This window comes from Paraphaeosphaeria sporulosa, assembly GCF_001642045.1.
Source record: "Paraphaeosphaeria sporulosa strain AP3s5-JAC2a unplaced genomic scaffold CC84scaffold_2, whole genome shotgun sequence".
In the NCBI taxonomy this organism is placed as follows: Eukaryota; Fungi; Ascomycota; class Dothideomycetes; order Pleosporales; family Didymosphaeriaceae; genus Paraphaeosphaeria; species Paraphaeosphaeria sporulosa.
The window spans coordinates 111,369-131,392 of record NW_017253361.1 but is presented as its reverse complement, the minus strand read 5'-3'; the positions used below and the strand labels follow the sequence as shown (position 1 = coordinate 131,392).

General features: G+C 55.4%; 9 protein-coding genes across 9 annotated transcripts; 3 read left to right on the top strand and 6 right to left on the bottom strand.

The window, feature by feature from the left end:
• Positions 1–308: 308 nt before the first annotated feature.
• On the bottom strand, positions 309–2,086 carry CC84DRAFT_1160428 (uncharacterized protein). The gene has a single exon (XM_018177500.1). It carries the CDS (start codon positions 1,904–1,906, stop codon positions 530–532), a length of 1,377 nt encoding a protein of 458 aa, XP_018039588.1. The 5' UTR covers positions 1,907–2,086; the 3' UTR covers positions 309–529.
• Positions 2,087–4,561: 2,475 nt separating this feature from the next.
• CC84DRAFT_1083873 (tryptophanyl-tRNA synthetase) lies at positions 4,562–5,924 on the bottom strand (the record flags this gene model as incomplete). Its single annotated transcript, XM_018174025.1, has 2 exons — positions 4,562–5,323; positions 5,376–5,924. 2 exons carry the CDS (start codon positions 5,922–5,924, stop codon positions 4,562–4,564), a joined length of 1,311 nt encoding a protein of 436 aa, XP_018039587.1.
• Positions 5,925–6,196: 272 nt separating this feature from the next.
• CC84DRAFT_1160426 (putative BAR adaptor protein) lies at positions 6,197–7,299 on the top strand. The gene has a single exon (XM_018177499.1). The coding sequence runs from the start codon at positions 6,379–6,381 to the stop codon at positions 7,039–7,041; it is 663 nt and encodes a 220-aa protein (XP_018039586.1). The 5' UTR covers positions 6,197–6,378; the 3' UTR covers positions 7,042–7,299.
• Positions 7,300–7,378: 79 nt separating this feature from the next.
• Positions 7,379–9,042, bottom strand: CC84DRAFT_1136679 (CDP-diacylglycerol-glycerol-3-phosphate 3-phosphatidyltransferase-like protein; the record flags this gene model as incomplete). The annotated part of the gene is made up of 2 exons (XM_018176109.1): positions 7,379–8,809; positions 8,932–9,042. The coding sequence occupies 2 exons, from the start codon at positions 9,040–9,042 to the stop codon at positions 7,379–7,381; spliced, it is 1,542 nt and encodes a 513-aa protein (XP_018039585.1).
• Positions 9,043–9,330: 288 nt separating this feature from the next.
• On the top strand, positions 9,331–10,215 carry CC84DRAFT_1160424 (NDUFA12-domain-containing protein). Its single transcript, XM_018177498.1, has 8 exons — positions 9,331–9,406; positions 9,466–9,486; positions 9,558–9,564; positions 9,618–9,698; positions 9,755–9,797; positions 9,848–9,868; positions 9,918–10,055; positions 10,102–10,215. The coding sequence occupies exons 1-8, from the start codon at positions 9,356–9,358 to the stop codon at positions 10,151–10,153; spliced, it is 414 nt and encodes a 137-aa protein (XP_018039584.1). The 5' UTR covers positions 9,331–9,355; the 3' UTR covers positions 10,154–10,215.
• Positions 10,065–10,974, bottom strand: CC84DRAFT_432528 (uncharacterized protein). Its single transcript, XM_018186228.1, has 2 exons — positions 10,462–10,974; positions 10,065–10,404 (listed from the first exon to the last, which is right to left on the bottom strand). Exons 1-2 carry the CDS (start codon positions 10,753–10,755, stop codon positions 10,174–10,176), a joined length of 525 nt encoding a protein of 174 aa, XP_018039583.1. The 5' UTR covers positions 10,756–10,974; the 3' UTR covers positions 10,065–10,173.
• A 527-nt stretch (positions 10,975–11,501) lies between these two features.
• CC84DRAFT_1110410 (uncharacterized protein) lies at positions 11,502–17,568 on the top strand. The gene is made up of 3 exons (XM_018175249.1): positions 11,502–11,742; positions 12,292–15,793; positions 15,844–17,568. Exons 1-3 carry the CDS (start codon positions 11,678–11,680, stop codon positions 17,521–17,523), a joined length of 5,247 nt encoding a protein of 1,748 aa, XP_018039582.1. The 5' UTR covers positions 11,502–11,677; the 3' UTR covers positions 17,524–17,568.
• A 515-nt stretch (positions 17,569–18,083) lies between these two features.
• CC84DRAFT_431768 (uncharacterized protein) lies at positions 18,084–18,616 on the bottom strand. Its single transcript, XM_018186226.1, has one exon. It carries the CDS (start codon positions 18,510–18,512, stop codon positions 18,222–18,224), a length of 291 nt encoding a protein of 96 aa, XP_018039581.1. The 5' UTR covers positions 18,513–18,616; the 3' UTR covers positions 18,084–18,221.
• Positions 18,617–19,934, bottom strand: CC84DRAFT_431767 (uncharacterized protein). Its single transcript, XM_018186225.1, has 3 exons — positions 19,738–19,934; positions 19,549–19,675; positions 18,617–19,490 (listed from the first exon to the last, which is right to left on the bottom strand). The coding sequence occupies exons 1-3, from the start codon at positions 19,810–19,812 to the stop codon at positions 19,006–19,008; spliced, it is 687 nt and encodes a 228-aa protein (XP_018039580.1). The 5' UTR covers positions 19,813–19,934; the 3' UTR covers positions 18,617–19,005.
• Between the last annotated feature and the right edge of the window lie 90 nt (positions 19,935–20,024).

The following is a 20,024-nucleotide window of genomic DNA, read 5'->3' as shown; positions in this document are numbered from 1 at the left end:
GTGTTGATGGCGGTGGGAAGACAAGCTTACCGTCAAACGACCGGGTCCTGAGATCAGGCTTCTAGCCTGGTAATTCTGGACAATGCCGATGTGTGCACATGTAAGCTGATGCCCCTAGCACGGCCTCGAGTCAGACTTCTGCATCAGATGGTTCTGAGACGTGGATACCAATATCCCATGTTCAGCATCAGATACGAGACTCGGGATCACGGGTAGCATCTGCTGGAAGTACCTGTGTTTATGATTGGGCATATAACACATGAAACATGCCCGCTGCAAGTTGACTACGTAAACTTTTGAATATTTGAAGGGGTAGGTCCAAAATCCCTAGGCAATAGCAAATGCGAAGTGACTACTGATACAGGCGCCCGGAAATGCCAAACCGCGCAATGCAAACAACGAACCCTACAGAATCCAAAAGAATCGACAGAAGCAGGAAAGCCAGCAGCGTCCAGCTCAGCCAGGCAGAACTATGCAGAACAGTGCAATACAAAACAATACAAACAATCGTTTATGCACTTTGCCAATATTACTCATTCTCCGCCGCATGCCCTGTCGGACCCTGGCTCGTATAATCCATCGTCACAAACGCGCGATCCACCTCCCCCAGTCCCTCAGTGCAATACTGCAGCGTCTCCGCAATATCATGGCACTTTCTCAACGGCGCCTTCGGATCCATCAACACATCCATCTCCACCCACACACCGTCGCCCGCGTGGTAGCTCTTGATGCTCTTGTACCCCTGCACGAGCGGCGCAAACCGCCACGCCATGAACATCATCTTTCTTTGCGTGCGGTCGTCAGCAGCTTGGCCGGACAATCGGGTCACGTTCTCAAGCATGGTACCGGCCCAATCATAGATGATGAAGAGGGAGAGGATGGATGCGCCGACGGGGTCGAGCCACCAGATATCTGCTTGGGCGCCGATGAGCGGGAATGCGAGAGACAGCGTGTTGAAGTAGACGTCTGTTTTGCAGTCCTGCGCGAGGGCCTGGACTTGCGTCGTCTTGATGCGCGCGCAGCCGATCCAGATGGTGCCTTTTACGACGATGGTGGCGACCATCGAGCCGATTGCTGCCGGCGGGAGAGTCGCGGTCGTGTGGTCGCCTGAGGGAAGCAGCTTGGACACCGATTCTTGGAGGATCTGGAGGAAAGAGACGATCATGATGATGGAGAAAACGAGGATACCGATGGGTTCGAGACGGCGGCGGCCGACGGGAAAGCGCGCTTTGAGGCGGTCGAGTTTCCATCCGACGAGGCGGTTGGTGGACCAGATGATGATGGTGCAGAGGAGGTCGAGGGCGGAGTCAACGAGCGAAGCGATGAGGGAGAGCGAGTTGGACCAGATGGCTGCGATAGCTTTGGCGGCGAGGAGGAGGATGTTGACGATGACGTTGATGTTGATGGCCCATTTGACGTTTCTAGCAGATTTTCGGCGGCGTTCGCGCTCTTCGTCGGGCAAGAAGCACTCTACACGGTCTTCGCTGAGGCCCAAAGGGCCTCGGTCTTCTGCAACGCCGTCGTGGTCCAGGTCTCGGGGGTTCATGCTGTCCAGGACATCATCGGCGAGCGCGGAAACGATGGAGTCGACTTCAAGCCAGTCGTCCAGCCGCGTGTTCTGGTCTTCGTAGAACTTGCGAAGCTTTTTGTTGCTGATCTTCTTCAGCTCTTCGTCGCTTTTCCTAAACTTTTCGAGCGCATTGCTGTCCACGTTTTCTAATAGTTGCTTCTTTAGGTCAATTGCATGCTGCTTGGTCATGGTAGCGTCGATGGCATCACGGAAACGCTGTCGCGGATGTGGTGTGTAGGGGTTGCCATTGCCGTTTTCCAAGTCTAGATGTCGATACTGCTGCTGGTCACGTCCTGAAGTGCTGCGAAACAGGTCTCTGTGTCTTGAAGCAACCATGCTGACTGAGATGTAGGTGCGATATCCTGATGTGGTACGAACGGCCGAGTACGACGTGTGACTGCTGAAGAGAAAGAAGGAGTTTCGTCCAGATGAAGGCAAGATATTGATGCAGGCAGCGGCATATGATGATCTGGGGTAAGCGTGCCGATACCCGTGCCGCTAGAGGGTGAGCTTGTTTGAGAGAGGAAGAACTTGGCAGGCACCAGATGTGATGACGTCACCACATCCGAACGCGAATCGCGCCGTCACGTGCTGCACGAACAACGTCGTGACTGTCGAATGCGGCTTCGAATATTCTCTTTGTTTTTTATGAAAGGCCGCGTCGCATCCAAGTACCACCCGAAGACATGGAGGTAGGTGCCACTCCAATGCGCTTTGGGATATGCGCTAAGCCCGATTCGACCGACTCTCCCTATCGAGTGAAAGAGCAGGCTGAGACGTGAATTTTCCGCCACGTGCGTTTTTTCGATACGTCTATGTACATATTAGAAGGGTCTTGATCAAACCTAGTTGATGATTCACTTGATCGTATTAGGGATCAGCGCGTACAAGTTTTTGATTTGAGCTGCGTTTGCAAGCAAAGCCAACGTCGGGGCTACATAGCAAGCCTGCTGAGCGAACCCGCCTCGCTATATCAAAGGCTGTTCATATTACAGATCACATATCCATGCTTGTTTGTGGCAAGGACTGGATAGACCATACGATCGCAGCACGTATAACGCCTGCATTGGTCACGTCAAGGTAATCGACAAGCCATCACACAAGAGAAAACTTCTTCAGTATAGCTACGACTCCTATGCCGTCTATCTCACGTAGCAGGGTCAGAGGCTCAATACCGGGAGCGGTCTGTCACCAACACAATGACAGCCGGCCACATAATCCAGCTTACTAGATCTTTCAAACTTACGGTACAATGCTATATCACGTTGCTGAGTACTTAGCTCACCATACTACGCATGCACATGCCTCAGATGCGATATTCTATGCTACAAGACACATTCGTCTCTCTACAAGATCAGAGCGACACTGTGCTCGAGTGAGGGACGACAGTGAACGAACGAAACGCTTTATCCCACCCAGAGTCAACTTCACGCCCTTTTTGAGGCTCCCCAGCCTAATTACGACCTTACACTAACCATATATCGCTCCTCCCTAAAACACCAATGCCTTGGTTGGTGTTTTTGAGTCTAAACACCCACACAACCATAACTTCGCCATCAAATCAAAGGTACTTACACCACACGCCTAATCCTAGAACTGGGTAATCAACTCCTGCATCCCACTAACATTGTTCAGAGCTCCCAGCCTCCTCCTCAAATGCCACGCCGCCCATGCCATCACGCGCCACCGCGTCGCTCGTACTACTCTACATACACCCACACACACCCTTTCCTTCCCTAACACACCTCCTACCTGATCTTATAAATCGTAATCTACACCACCACCTGCCACCATCTTACATCCCCCTTCTCCTGCGCTTTCCATATGCATTCCCAGCCGCCCACGATCCAAGCCACAGCTCGACCTGTCAACTACTTCCTCGATTGCTCACTCCATTCCTCGGTTCTGTCCTCACCCCAAACAATGCATCCGAAGGATGAGAGCGCGCTCAGTCACACGAGGTGAGTAAGCTATCAAGGTCTTTTCAGTATGTAGGCATTGGGATGCCCAGACCGTTAGTCAGGCGCGGAGGAATCGGCAGCCTGACCGCAAGATGGGAAAGCAAGGGCAGGAAAGCGCCCGCTATCTCGAGTCGCCGCATTGCACGACCAGGTATAACCCCATAACTATCGCATCAAAGATACAGTCGGAGCTGCATGTGGGATGCAACGCACGCTTGCATTTCGCGCGGTTCTGATATGCGAGCACGTAGATACCCCTCCCCGTGTTCGCGTCCGCGGAATCTATCGAGCGGCCCATCTCCAAGGCGCTTGGAAAGAAGGAGTGCATTCAAGTCGACACGTACTGGGTCACGCAGCGCTTCCGCTCCCACGGCTGTTTCCGACATCCCAGCTGCTTGTGCGCCCTTCTTTCTGGCAAACTCATCACATGCACGCCTCCCTCCCTACCTCCCATTTTTCCAACTTTACCCTTTTCCACACACGGGGCTGGATGGGCGGGCTAGAGAGAGGGTATCTGGACAGCCACCTATCAATAGACCGCCAAAACGCCAGACGAGGACGGACAGCTTGCATCCAGAGGGAAGGAAACAGTGGCAGTGAGAGAGAGGTTCGTGATTGTCAGTCCAATGCTATAGGACGGGAATGCCGGCCTCCTAGCTTGTGATTTAGTTATCAAATGTTCTGGAACTATCACACAGAGGGCGAAAATTGCCCCTGTCCAAAAGAGTGGTGTTGAAAGGGTGCCGACATGTACTGCATTCTGCCACGGCTTGTATGAGTAGAGTACATAGCGTCTTCAAGTCTAATCTAATTTGTACATATAATTTACACAGTTTCGTACATGTTATTGGAAAAAGAAGGGGCTGCGGGACATGTGCACGACAGGTAGCGCCCTAGCCTGAACATAGCCGTCCCTGCCGCTATATAATACATCTCTCGTACACTGATACAATGCGAGGCGCGTCGACCGAAAGCAAGTTCTTGATGACTGGATGTCGATGAGGTTAAAGCGAGATTCACGTTTATCGCTCTACTCGGGAGATGTCAGCGGTCCTACTGGACGCAAGCCCATTGCCTGCTTCACTCTCTGAATGTTCCGATCGGATTGGGCTCCCACGATTCGCCCGCTATTCCATCTCTCCGTGTCGACGTCCTCCTGTGACCGCGCTATCTGCTCGTTGTAGCGCTCCCGTATCGGTTCAAGGTGGTCGGCAACCGCGGTTGCGACCCCCTCTTTTAGGGCTCTCATGCTGACATTTGTGAAATCACGGGCAATGGCCATGGGAGATTCGTACTTGCTTTGGTCCATGTAGTACATGATGTCTAGCAAGTTGGAAACGCCGGGCCGCAGTTCGCGGTCGTACGAGATTCCGGGCGTGGAATCGGTAAGGGCAGCTTTGATCTTGGCTTGGATCTGCTCGCGGGTGTCGGTGATGAGGATGCGCGACCGCTCGTCTGGGTCCGACTTTGACATCTTTTTGGTGGGGTCTTGGAGCGACATGACGCGCTTGGCAGGAGAGAGAATGGTCCGCGGTATGTTGAAGCCCCTAAAAGCCTCGACTTCTGTCGGATCGGCGTCGGGTCGGGCATATATGTGATTGAAGCTCTGCGCAAGCTCGCGCGTGAACTCGAGGTGCTGCGCTTGATCCTCGCCAACAGGAACATGGGTTGCATTGTAGAGGAGGACATCAGCGGCTTGGAGGACGGGGTAGGAGAATAGGCCGAGCTTGAGGGCGGGCTTGTTGGGGGCAGACTCCAGAGGGTCCGCATCGTCGGCCACGCCGGCTTTGCTCTGTGAACAGTCAGTCCGGTGCCTTTTGTGGAGTCGAAAAGACGTAATGCACCTTCCACTGTGTCATCCGTCCTAGGTAGCCCATGCTTGCGTGGCAGCTCAAAAGCCACATCAGCTCGCTGTGCGCAGGGTTGGCGCTCTGCATGAATATCAAGCTCTTGTTGGGATCCAAGCCGATGGCTAGCAATGATGCGTACGTCTCGTTCTTTCGCCGAAGCAGCGTGTGCGGGTCCTGGGGAACGGTGATGGCATGGAGGTCCACGATGGAAAAAAATCGCTTGTCGTCGTCGAGTCCTTCGTCTTGCAGCTTGACCCATGCGCGCAGCGCCCCAAGATAGTTGCCCAGATGCGGGACGCCCGTGGGCTGAATACCGGAGAAGATGATTCTCGGCGCCCTCGTCCATTGCCTATCCTTACATTTTTGAGCCTGGACAGAAGTACTATGCGGAGGAGCACGTTCTGAAGGAGCGTCGGGCGCGTTGATGCTGTGAAAATACTGGGAAGACGTGCCGGTCGCCTCGGCGCGGCGAGACACGGCATTGGGCGGCCATCGGAGCGATTGGGCCCTCCGCAAGGCGCGCGGCGACTGTCGTGAGAGCATTGACGTGGGCGTTGCAGCGTTGGCAAAGTCACGGCGGACGGCGCCACTAACAAAGCAGCGCGGCTTCGTCATTTGTGGCGCAGGCCGCCCAGGAACCTCCCCCAAACCACCACCACGCCCACCCCACCCACTCCCACGAGTGCTTCTCTTTTCCGCGCAGAGCGACCCGCCGCATATACACCTCGATAGTTCCTACGTGTCTAGTGCCACGCCTCCGCCATGTCCTGGACCGGTCCGTCGCACGCTGCCCTCTCCCCCGCAACCGGGACCACGATGCTCACACCCGCGCAGGCTTCAAGAAGGGCGTCAACCGCGCGACGACGCAGGTGCTCATGAAAACAGGCCAGGTCGAGCGCACAAATGACCGCGACTACGAAACGGAGCTGCGGTATGCCCCCGTCGTCCCCCTCCCGCCCTCGCACAGCCCTGACATGCGCGCAGCCGCTACCGCACCATGGAAACGGCCGCCAACAAGCTCCAGAAAGAGGCCAAGGGCTACCTCGACTCGCTGCGCGCCATGACGGCCTCGCAGATGCGCATCGCCGAGACCATCGACGCCTTCTACGGCGACGCCGGGGCCAAGGACGGCGTCTCGCGCTCCTACAAGCAGGCCGTCACCGACCTCGACGCCGAGACGATAAAAGCCCTCGACGGGCCGTACCGCACCACCGTGCTCGACCCCATCCAGCGCTTCTGCTCCTACTTCCCCGACATCAACGCCTGCATCACCAAGCGCGACCACAAGGCCCTCGACTACGACCGCACGCGCGCCCAGGTCAAGAAGCTGACCGACAAGCCCGACAAGGACGTGACCAAGCTGCCGCGCGCCGAGAAGGACGAGCAGATGGCAAAGGCCTCGTACGACCAGCTGAATGAGATGCTGACGACAGAGCTGCCGCAGCTCATCGACCTGCGCGTGCCATACCTGGATCCCAGCTTCGAGGCACTCGTCAAGATCCAGCTCCGCTTCTGCGCCGAGGCGTACTCGCGGATGGCGCAGGTGCAGCAGTATCTCGACGCCGACACAAGAGATCAGTACGCACAGGGCGAGCTGGACGCAAAGGTCGAGGAGGTGCTGCAGGAGATTCGCGATCTGAGCATCGCGGGGACGGTGTAATGTGGGTGGGGTTAATGGGCGAAGGGCGACTTTCTTGTTTGGCATTTAGCATTTAGGCATTGGGACACCTTGGTTGGGGTGGAGAGACGAGGGCGTACAGGCAGACGGACGCTTAGATATCACCGCCGGATGCTGGCTGCGTGAGGCAGACGCCGTAACCTTTTGAAAACAATGTGCTGTGATTTGACGAACTGGTGGCAATCTTATTGTATATCGTAATCTAGAGTAACGAGATCCGGATGCAGTTCTTCTCCCCAGCTCTATCGACACAACACGTAATGCAGCGCTCCCGAGCCCATATATCTTACAGCCTAGTCTACACGCATGTACAACGCCCCTACAAAGCCCCACCCAGCACCCTCACCAGCCACATCGATAACCGCACACTAACTCCGACCCTCCTCTCCGGCTTCTCAAACTCCCTCTCGTCCACCCTGCTCGCGTACTCCCCGAGCCACTTCACCTCTTCGCCGAGCCTTTCCCGCAACCCGGGGTCGCTCGTTGCAATCACCACGTTGGCCTCGAGATCGAGTTCGTAGCTGCGTTTGGTGTAGTTGCTCGAGCCGATGACGGTGAGGCTCGGATCCTCTTGCTGCACCTTTTCCGCAACGTCGCCAGACTGAGACGAGGACGAAGAAGGAGAGGAAGGGAACGAAACCCACAGCCCCTTCGCATGATACGTCCACCCGCCCTCGTCGCCGACTTTACCCCGCTGCCATTCTTTCAAGGAGATGGAGGAATCGAGCCCGGCGTGGCGTACTTTGGCGAGGAACATCTTACTCAGGTGTGTATAGGCGTCCGGCAACATCCCGCTCACGCCTTTGCTCCCGTAGAACCCGTTCGCGAAGGGGTGCGCGGTGAGCACGGTGCCAGAGGCTGGTCGCGTAGAGAGTAAGAGGCGTCGGAAGGATGGCGTCATGTTGAAGTAGCCTGCGGTGAAGGTCCAGGTGCTTCCCTGGAAGGGGGCGCGGGAGAGGGATGACAGGATGGTCGTGAGGGCGGGGAGTTCGGTGGAGGTGTCGGTGGGGAGGAGGGGGACGAGGGAGAGGATGGGGTAGATGGTGGTCTTTGTGCCGCCTGCGACGGCGGCGGGGGAGTTTGCCGGGGTGAGGAGAGGGCTGAGATGCGCCGCGGCGGCCTTTTTAAAAGCGGATGGGGACGCGAGGGGCGACGGTGCGGGGTTTGAAGACGGCCAGGACATCGTGTACCCAGCCTGCGACTCGGCGGGCTGGATGTCGAAAGAAAGCGCGGCGACGCCGGCGTGGATCTTGCTGAAGTACTCGGCCAGGCGCGCGTCCTTGAGGAGGTGGTACCGGTCCTGGCGGTTGGTGAAGTAGTCGCTGCTCAGATTCGCGCCGCTCATAATGACCTCGTCGTCGACGCCGTACAGCTTCATGTGCTGCAGGCCCCAGCCCTCGTTGATGCGGTTAGGGATTACTTTCTTGCGGATGCCGGTTAGGTTGGGCGTGTGGAACATGCGGACTTCGACGCGGGGGCCAAATTCGGCGATGAGGGGCGCGAGGAGCGAGGCACATGAGGCATGTGGGGTTTCTCGGGTGCCCCGAAGGGCGTCGGTGAGGAAGGAGACGCGGAGGTTTGGGTTGGCGAGGAGGGCGGTGCGGATGGTGGTGATGAGTTCATGTTCGGTTTTGCCGATGTAGAGGGTGCTGAGGTAGATGCGGGATTGGGCTTTTGATATTTTGTCCTGGGGTCGTGTTAGGAGGTCATTTATTTCATTGGTGGGAAGGAACAGAATATCAAAAATCAGCTGGATAATTGGGAGGTTAAGACTTGGTTCAGCTGTATATTCGAGGTAACGATCATTGCCAGAGTCTGCCTCTTTGAATTTGGAACGATTGTATGGTGAATGGGAGACCACGTGAGACCGACCTTTAGTGTTTCGTAGAACTCCGACGGTGTCTTCAAGATTTCTATCTGCTCGGGCTGGACCTCAAATCTAGGCGCAATCTTATCCAGATCGGTCGTTATAGTGGCCAGCATCGATGCCTGGGATTGAGGCGCTGAGGAACTCATTGAAGGGGCGTTGGCTGTCGAATACCTCCGCGCGCATTGGGCTGGCCGTGTCCGAACTGGTATGCTGCGTCGTAACGCAATTCGAGATCCTTGGACCCTCAAGAAGCTTCGTATTATCATTTTGCAATTGCACTATGCAGTGACTGTTGTTGCGTCTGGAAGTTTTGATGTTGCGCTTCCCCGGGCTAAACCGTTTCGGGGTGTCGTGGACGGACGTGCCAAGCAACGACGTCTTGGAGTGCGTCGCAGCTCCGAACTTCCTCTCTACAACCCCGCCACCATGTCGACGCTTATGAGGACATTGCGGAACCTCCGCAAGATTGGCTTTAAGGTGCGCACTCTCTTGAGCTTCCCCTGTAACTTGCGACCCCAATTGACCTTCTTTCGCAGGAATATGGCCACCAGATGCAGGTACGCGACACCATCTTCCAAGCTCCCACTCCGCCGCACTCGCCGCTAACCGCTGCCGTCCGCGAACACAGAACATCGGTATGCCCAGTCTGCACGAGAAGGGAAAACACGAAGAGACTGACGGGGCGCAGGTGACACCAAAGCCGGAACCTTCATAGGCGCAGACAAGTACGGAAACAAGTACTACGAGAACTTGGCCGATGAGCTCCCGCGTACGTGAGCACGAATCCGACATGCTTTGGTGTAGTCAATTGACGTTCCGGCGCAGTGAGGACCCGGTGGGTAGACTACAAGGACAAGGAGTTCGAACCGTGAGTTGCAGTGATACACCCCTCTCGCGTGCAACGCTAATCGTTTGCAGCTCCCAGATCGAGCCCGGATGGTACGTTCCCACCCTGAAGCATCCCCCCAGCAGCATCTGATAAGTGCAGGCACGCGTGGATGTCGTACATGGTCGACAAGGCGCCCTCCGTGGACCCTATCCTTCAGCGACAAGTGCGCGAGTGGGAGCCCAAGGAGCACCGCCCCACGTTGACGTGGAGCCGCTCTGGGTACAAGCCGTACAGCACGTATGTTTGTCCTTTCCATCGATTGACTCATGCTAAGTCTCGGCAGGGTCAAGCCCAAGACCTCGCCATGGGTACCGGTAGCAAAGGCGCGACAGTAGACTACCCTTTGAACCATTTCCTAGCCATCACTGTACATAACAAAGATCCAGTCAGAGCACCAGCCGCGGTGACTTCCGCCCTTTGCGTGATTAGTGTGCATGCTACGCCCTTGACGATCAGTTTCTGCAAGTCTGGTGCCGTCTGCCTTTTGCAGCGAATTAGACGCTGCAATTGTACCCTTGCTCATAATTGTTGAGAGGTTCAGTGACATGTTCGTCCTTCTACGTTGGATAGAGTTGCTGTCCCAGCCCTACGTGCGTCCATCAATTCCTTGACGTTCAATCTCTGCATGTCCGGCCCCTTGTACCTTTGAAGCAACCGGAGGCTGCAGCTGTATCCTTGTCCATAATTGTTGAGGGCCTCGATGGCATGTTCGTCCCAGTGCATTGGATAGAGTTGCTGTCTCAGTCTCACGTGCGTCTGTCATCGCTAAGCTCGCTTTCTGCTGACCCCTGTTCTGCCCTTCCTCACCGGAGTCCCATACCCCACATAACGGCTGCACGATAATAAACGACGGCAGGCCGCAGAGCATGGGTCCAGTAATCAAGGGACTCTGAGAGGTCGGTGGCAATCTGCATAAGCGCGCATAGGAAGGTTGCATGCGGAGAACGATGTTGGTGGGTCCCGACTTCACATACGATATCTAGGTAAGCTGGCGTGCTCTATCGACAAGGAACACAACGCTGAAAAGGGCGGTGGCGTGGATCGGAAGTGATGGTTTCCCCAGGTTTTGGAGGATGCGAGATACGATCTCGTCAGATGGCCGTCAGCACAGTGGCGCACCTTGTTCATCTCACCTGCGGTCTTGCTCACGGTGAGTTTGTTGCGCACTTGCACAATGGCTACCGACAGTGTTAGGACCGATAGGTATTCTGCCCGTGTACGCATCGGGATGCACGAATACGCGGATCAGCGGGCGACCTTCCGTATGGCGACTTGTGCAGGGAATGCATTCACACTGCAGCAGCACGGGAACAGCTGCTGCTATCGCACCGTGGTCACCGAACGACACGCTACCAGCCACATGCGCGGGCGTGACTCAGAGCGGTGAGTAGGGCGGGCCGGCGCCGGGAACGACGTTGCTGCCCGCGCTGCGACGGTTTGCAGCTTCACAGTACGTTCCATAGCTGGCTGGCATACCACAGCTATAGATATCCTCCCACGGCCCCTGCAAGCGGAAGCCCAGAGCTGTGGACATCGGAGCGTCGGCTAATCGACCAAACACCAGCGCGCGGACGTTCGGCCGCCCGTTTGCAAACCTGACGTACTCAAGCGCGGGACCAACGTCAGTGCGTCGAGCCATAGTGGAGCTTTCGATTATATTCTTCGCAGGGCACGCTTGCTTCGCCGCCCCAGAATCGGACATTCTCTGTACGCCTGGGCCAATTGCATCAAGCGCGACGGGGCGTTTGTTATCATTTGGGGAACTACAAATGCGCAGCTGCCGCTCATAGCCGGGACCGCGGACTGCTTCCGACCTTCGACAGCGACAAGAGGACTGCGCAAGAGGCCTCGCGAGAAGCATGTTCGCCCGCTGCAACGGCCCGCTCTGGCGCCTGGACGACTTCTCGTCCTGCTTTGAGCATGAGTAAGTGCATTTTCTGTTCCATTCCATTCTGGCGGGATTGCTCTGTTCCAGGAATCACGATACCGGGTCGACTACGTCAAGAGCTTTACCCGGCGCTGCCAGCGTCCTGCAGGGCTGGATAATTGGTCTCGGTAGTATCCTAGGATTTGAGACATGAACCCACGAGTTCGAGGATTTGGCTCGCCCAGCGATGGTGCCTCCAATGCTGAACAACAGATTGCCCCTCGCCTCCCATTTTTGCGCCAATTGCCACACGCGCCGCAAAACATGGTCCTGTCTCATAGAACTTGGAAACACCGCTTGGAAGCTACCTATCTATCCCGGCGATCAGTTACTGGGCTGGCAAGCTTATGGGCATGGTGGTGGAAGTATTGATGATCGAGCGGCACGCAATACCGAGGCAGCATACGCAAATCGCCGCGTACGCGACCATCGGGGGCTGGGCCGAATGAACGGAACATTTGCACCAACAGAAATTGTGCATAGCGGTCCGGGGACTTCAGGACACGCAACTGTTCATCTGACTTGAATCAATGCTAACTTAGGCAGCTATCTTCAGACATTGATTCCCCTCGCATTCTGCGCCGTGTCACTCCTTTACCTCGCATTCCAGCTATACCAGGAAGCGAAAGCGTCTAAGTACTATCACGCCTACTCGGTACTCCAAGATCCTCTCCAACCGTGGTCAATACACAGCCGCCACTACGATGGCGACGATCCGGATTCCAGCGATGACGACGAGTTCGATCGCCACGAGCAGCTCGCTTTACATCCGACCGCCAGTCGCCAAACTACGTCTACGATGGCGGTGACCAAACCGCGCGGCGAACTCACGGTTGTCGTGCTGGAAGAGATAGCTGTGTTGGCAGCATTGGGTGTGCGTGTGGCGATATTTTTCACCGAAGCATATGGCCGCAACGGCAGGATCGCCGCCATTGCTGGCATCGTCGTGTGGGCATATCTTGCGACGTTGGCTTCGTTGAGGCTCCTCCTGTCAAGCACAAGCCGGCTATCGTTCCCTAGGCTTTGGTATCACACGGCATTCATCTACGGATTTCAATGGATCTTGACCGTCCTCGTCTTCCGATCCGCCATCATCCATCCTCGCTCCTCTCTTCACCAGAATTTGACCATCGCCGATTTCGCTCTCAACTCAGTACTTTTAGTAATAGCTTTATCTTCAAGGAGAGGGAACAAGGCCGTCGAACTCGAATACGAGGGTGATATCATGCCCTCTCGCGAACCTACCGCAAGCGTCTTCTCTCTCGCTACTTGGTCGTGGGTGGATTCCATCGTTTGGACTGGTTACAAGAAGACATATGAGTTATCTGATGTGTGGAATCTGGCGCCTAAAGACAAAGCCGCGGCGGTAATCGCAGAGTATCGACAAGTAAAAAAGACGTCATCTCTGGCATTCCATCTTTTAAAGCACTTCAAGCGCGGTTTACTGATCCAGGCGGGATGGGCCGCTTTGTCAGGTGTCATCGTTTTCGCTCCCACATTGCTTCTGAAGGCTATCTTGGAGTACGTCGAAGCGCCAGAGTATACTCCAAAGAACGCGGCATGGTTTTACGTGATCCTTCTCTTCGTCTCCGGATGCCTGTCTGCACTTGCTGATGGCCACGCGCTGTGGGTCGGACGCAAGATTTGCATTCGCTTGCGCGCGATCGTCATCGGCGAAATCTACGCCAAAACACTCAAGCGAAGAGCTGGTGCGGGTGCCGACAAAGTGCTGGGCGAGGGAAAGAAGAAGAAGCGCGAGGACGAGCCACAGCCTGGGCGATTGAAGAAGATGATGACCTTCGGACGGAAGAAGAAGAAGACGACCCAGGCCGACCAAGCTCAGAAAGACAACGAAGAGAGCTCTGCCGACTCGCAAGTCACGACTGGAGCCATTATTAACTTGATGGCCGTGGATGCGTTCAAGGTCAGCGAAATCTGCGCTTACCTTCATTTCCTGTGGGCCAACACTCCTGTCATGATCATCGGCGCAGTCACACTTTTATACACCCTTCTCGGATACAGCTCGATTGCGGGCATTGGGATGATGGTGTTCCTACTTCCAGTCAATCTTTATGTGTCAAAGCAGTTCTCCAGCATCCAGAAATTAATTTCAGCGGCTACCGATGCTAGGATTCACACCACCAACGAGGTCCTGACGAACATCCGCATCATCAAGTACTTCGCATGGGAACAACGGTTTATCGGGCAGGTTAACGAGAAGCGGACCCTGGAACTCAAGCATTTGAAGAAGAGATATCTGCTCTGGGCCATTGCTGCCACGGTTTGGTCAGGAACGCCGATCTTAATTACTTTCCTCTCGTTCCTCGTGTACACTAAGGTGGAGAAAAAGGATCTTGTGCCATCTGTGGCTTTCACCGCCTTATCTCTCTTCCAGATTCTCAGGATACCACTGGATCAATTGGCCGATATGGTTGCTCACGTTCAAGAATCCAAGGTTTCGGTCGATCGTATCGAAGAGTATCTCAACGAACCCGAAACGGATAAATACGCTCAGTTGGTCACGCACAAGAAAGACGCAGATGGCGCGCCTCTCATTGGTTTCGAAAATGGCACTTTCAGTTGGGGCGGCAAGGACCTGCAAGATAAGACAGCCGCGGAAGCTTTCAAGCTCATGGACCTTAATCTGCGCTTCAAGGTTGGTCACCTGAACGTCATCGCTGGCCCGACAGGCTCTGGAAAGACCTCGCTACTGATGGCTCTGCTCGGAGAAATGACCAAACTGAAGGGCGAAGTCTACCTACCTGGAGGCCGCAGCCGCGAGGATCTAAAGCTTCACCCGGGGACTGGACTAACGGAAAGCATCGCGTACTGTGCGCAGCAGGCATGGCTTGTCAACGGATCAGTAAAGGACAACATCGTTTTTGCGAGCCAGTTCGACGCGAAGCGGTATAAGGATGTCATTGTCGCATGTTCCCTTCAGCGCGATTTGGAGATTTTAGATGCTGGAGACGAGACGCTTGTTGGAGAGAAGGGTGTCACGCTTTCGGGAGGCCAAAAACAGCGTATCTCACTCGCTCGTGCTCTTTACAGTAGAGCACGGCACGTCCTGCTCGACGATGTTCTCAGTGCCGTCGACTCCCATACCGCCAAATGGATTTTCGACAAAGCATTGATGGGCCCGCTCATGTATAACCGTACATGCATTCTTGTCACTCACAATGTCAGCTTGTGTCTACCCGAGGCGGGCTTTGCTGTCGTGCTGGAAAATGGCAGGATAACGGCTCAGGGTACAGCCAACGAGATCATCGACTCCGGCAAGCTCAGCGATGACTTCTCGAAATCCAGGCCTGTGTCTCGTGGTGCGTCAAGGGTACCCTCAAAAGTCAACGTGCCGGGCGATGATGCTGAAGAGGCCCACCACGCCAACGGTATGGCGAATGGAAGTGCGAACGGCCTCGCAGATCCTAAGAAGACCCCAGTCAGCAATACGCAAGAAGAGACCAAGGCTGAAGGAGGTGTCAAGATCGGCATAATTATTATGTATCTGAAGGCTATGGGCCCATGGTACTACTGGGTTGGCGCTGCCATCTCTTTCGCGGCTCAGCAGGTATCCTCTGTATCCACTAATATCTGGATCCGATCCTGGGCCAACGCGTACACGGACAAGAACATGCAGATCATGGGCTCTCACCACAAGACACCGATTACGCATGCACCCACATTCAATGGAATAGGCACCTGTCTGAACAGCGGCACATGCAACTGGGCTATGCCGTACTTGAATAATAATCAACCGACATCCCACCAATACTCTTACAGCTTGATGCAAACAAATCTCGCGAAGCACGATACCGAGGTAGACTCTACGTACTACCTTGCTGTGTATGCTGTTCTCGGCATAGTTTTCATGTTCATCACGTTTGTGAGAGAGGGTTTTCTGTTTGCGGGTTCATTGGCAGCTTCGAGGCGGATTCACGAGAGGCTGATTCAGAAGATTACACATGCGAAGTTCCGCTTTTTCGACCAGACGCCGCTAGGCCAGCTAATGAACCGATTTTCGAAGGACATTGAGTCCGTGGATCAAGAAGTATGTACTACTAATCCATCGTTACAAGATTTCTTTGCTAACCAACATAGGTGGCTCCTGTGGCGATCGGTGTGGTACACTGTCTTGCATCCATCATCACCATCGTTATCCTGATCTCAGTCATCACCCCGGGCTTCCTCATCGCTGGCTTCTTCATCACGGTACTCTACGCTTTGATCGGCATGTTCTACTTGAATTCATCCCGAGACCTGAAACGACTCGAATCCGTGCACCGAAGCCCGTTGTACCAGCAGTTCGGCGAGACGCTCTCTGGTATGACGACCATCCGAGCTTATGGCGACGAACGACGATTCATCCGCGAAAATCTCACCAAGATCAACACCCAGCACCGGCCGTTCATCTACCTGTGGGCCGCTAATAGATGGCTCGCTTTCCGAGTTGATGTTGTTGGTGCGCTGGTGTCTTTTTTCGCGGGAGTGTTCGTGGTGCGGAACGTTGGCCGTATCGATGCGGGCGCTGCCGGCTTGGCACTGACCTACGCCGTGACGTTCACTGAGAACGTCTTGTGGTTTGTGCGATTGTACTCTTCCAACGAGCAGAACATGAACTCGGTGGAGCGCGTCAAGGAGTATCTGGACGTCGACCAGGAAGCACCTGCCGTAATACCAGAGAACAGTCCATCGGTCAGCTGGCCAAGCAAGGGTGCAGTAGAGTTTATCAACTACAGCACAAGATACCGACCGGATTTCGACCTTGTTCTCCGAAACGTTAGTTTCAAAGTCAAACCGGGCGAGAAAGTCGGTGTAGTGGGTCGCACCGGCGCTGGTAAGAGCTCTCTAGCTCTCGCACTCTTCCGAGCTTTGGAAGCCGAGGAGGGTCAGATCATCGTCGATGACATTGATGTCGGCAAGATCGGACTCCAAGATCTGCGCAAGAACATCGTCATGGTCCCCCAGGATCCCACCTTGTTCACCGGCACGATTCGCAGCAACCTTGACCCCTTTGGCTCTTTCACCGATGAGGAAATCTTTCAGGCCCTCCGCGAAGTGCACCTCATCTCCACCTCATCGGTCGCAACTTCCGGCGCCACCACCCCCGAAGGCTCCACCACACCCAAAGCTATCGAAATCCCCGACCCCACAACGGGCGCCGTCGTTGCCGACGTCAACGGCAGCTACTCCGCCTCGACCGTGAACCCATCCTCGATCCTCGCCAACCGCGACTGGCAGCATGGCGAAGCCCACGATGACACCGTCATCATCATGCCCTCCGGCGCCACGACCCACAACCCCGCGGGCGCGGCCGCCCTCGCGCTCAACGCCGACAACAAGAACCCCTTCCGCAACCTCAACTCGCCCGTCACCGAGTCAGGCTCGAACCTCTCCCAGGGTCAGCGGCAACTCCTGTGCCTGGCGCGGGCGCTGCTCAAGGCGCCCAAGGTGCTGCTCATGGACGAGGCCACGGCGAGCATCGACTACGCGACAGATACGAAGATTCAGGAGACGATTCGGGAGATTCGGAACACGACGATTACGATTGCGCATCGGTTGCAGACGATTATTGATTATGATAAAGTACTTGTGCTGGATAAGGGGAGTGTGATTCAGTTTGGCGACCCGCATGATCTTATCAGGGAGGAAGGTGGGAGTTTCAGAAGTATGTGCGAGACGTCAGGCGAGCTGGAGAGTCTAATGAAGGAGGCGGAGAAGGCGTGGGGGAAGAGAAATGGCCAGGCTCCTATTGGAGAGGGAGAGGAAGTGGCGAAGTAGTTGAGGAGAATGGTGGGGGGTTTTTTTTTTTTCTTTCTTTTTTTTATTGCATGGCTGGGGGATGTATGTGCTGCATTTCACCGCGCCGTTGTCAAGGGTCTTTTTCTTTCCTGTTAGGCGTTGGAGGTTGATTGGGCGAGGGAGGTGTGAGTTCCTGTGTCTATTCGGGGAGGACGGCGGGACAGAGGAACCAGGAGGAGCATGTGTATAGCTATCGCTGCCGTCGCTATTTCTGGCAGAGAGGTGAGGGGTACAGGATTAGATGCACAGCATGGCACAGCATTACATTGCGTAGAATAGGATACATTGGATGTAAATACACCAACCTTGTTCCCCTTTGGCTTTCTCACTTCCTCACCTTGTACGCCGATCGACTGGCTCGTTGAAGCTCCCGGTTGCGCTTCCAGATCAGGTCCTTGCATATGTAAGTCACTTAAGGTCCCAGTATTTGGGGTCTTTTACACTATATTCTATCAATGCAATCCACTGCAAGTGCCGACGACCTCGAAATAGTTCGATTGCCAAAACTACAATGTGGACGAGTGCGAGCGCGACAATCTCATGAACGTGGCCGCAACCCACAACGCTCTCCGCCCCGTCGCTATGCAGCATCTCCATCGCCACAATATCGTTGACCCGAGCGAAGAACCTGATCCTAGTCTTGGCAATCTCCTCTGCCATTTGAAGATTGGCTTTCATCATCCGCCGAATGACTTCGACATTGGCAAATGGATCGGCTCATTCAAGCGTCTCCGCAACCTTGCTGTTTCGTTCTCTTGCGACATCTGCTTGGATCGTCGAGACGAAATGTGCCGTTGTTCTCTCGTCAATCTGTGCAGATTTGGGCGTGCAGCTTCACGTACTTCTACAGGGCGTGGCGGAATGCAACACACGAACAGTGCAGTGACAAAAAGGTATACTTCAAATGTCATGAGCATGTCCAGATCCACTTGATTTCTGCGACGGGTGCGATGCTGCGTCGCCGCCATCCACACACTTCACACGTCATCCTCGTCCGCGTCCGCATTTTCATCCTCATCCTCACTCACACCGATCCTCGCCCTCACACACCCCCAGTATCCTGTAGATATGTCTTTCCATTCAAGTCGTCGCTGATGCACGCAAATATCTACAAAATACGCCATAATCCTGATTCCGCAACTCTCCAAGCCCAAGTGAGTTGGCCGCCTTTCGACCGATGCAAAATAGACCAAATGCCACGCCAGAAACGCCGCCGATGCATGCAGAGTGCTGTTTGAAGGAGAGGAAAGGAAATAGAGACGGGAGGATCCTGGTGTTGAGTGGGGGTGATGATGGCGTGGTGGAGGGGTGTTTGTCCGAGGTCCTCCGTTTCGCCGCGCTCTCGGCTGTAACCGCAGGACCGAGTGAAGAGATGCGCATCCCTCCATGTCGTCGTGCACCGCTTTGTAGCCGTCGTATCGCTTCTCTGGGCACCAGACTTCCATCGATCGTCGCAGCCGTCTACTTCTCATCCTCGTCCTCATCGTCATCCGCCTCCCCCTCAAAATCACTATCCATCTCCTCATCCCCGTCCAAATCACTCTCACTCCCCCCAAAGCTCTCGACATCGCTGTCCTCCCAGCTCATATCGAAATCCCCCTCGTCTTCCTTTTTCTTAAACGCGCTCTCGTGCGTCGGCATGCTGAACCCCTTGGGTATGTCCCCCTTGCTGATGTCCAGGTCCTTCTTGACGCGCGTCTTGTACTCCTCGGGCGCATTGCGCAGCATGACGCCAGCGTCGACGTTGGCGGGAGATGAGACTTCTGGGTCGTCGAGGAGCGACAGCACGGAAATCAGCACGGATTCGACGCGCTGCACGGGAGACCAGCGCTCGGCGGCGGTTTCGCCCGAGGTTTCATCGTCGCCGGGCGGGTGCAGGATGGAGATGCAGAGCTTGCCGTTGGGGTAGATGTTGGGGTGGTAGAGGGGGCGGATGAACTGGAAGTCTGTGCAAACTACTGTCAGCTAGTTCGTGCGGTGTCGAAGGGGATTGGAGTGGCGTACCTGGCGGCTGGTAGGGATATGTCTTGGGGAAAGTGAGCTTCGCCTTGAAGTAGCCGCCGTAGTAGAGCGAGTCGGGATTCAGCACGATGAGCGCGACGCTCCACTCAAACACATTGTCGTTGATCAACTATGCGCCCGTCAGTCAAGTCTCCCGCTGCGAGGTCTCGGTCTGAGGCGTGTCGCACGTACCTCGATGTTGGTCCACGTCTCCTTGCTCAGCGCCTTGAACTCGTTCATGAGCATGCGCTCTGCGGATTGCGCCATGTCGACGGCCGTCGAGCGGGTGCGGGCGAGGAGGGAGCTCCGGGCGTGTGTCTGGATGCTGGTGCGCACTCGTTACGTTGGGTTGGAACTCAGGTTGCGGCGGTACGGCGGTGGCGTCGGGCGTTGGGATGGGCCGTGAGCAGGCAGCAAGGCAGGCGGTGCTTGTGTATTCGCGACAGGGTCTGCGGAAGGCGCGATCAGAGGCAAGCGTC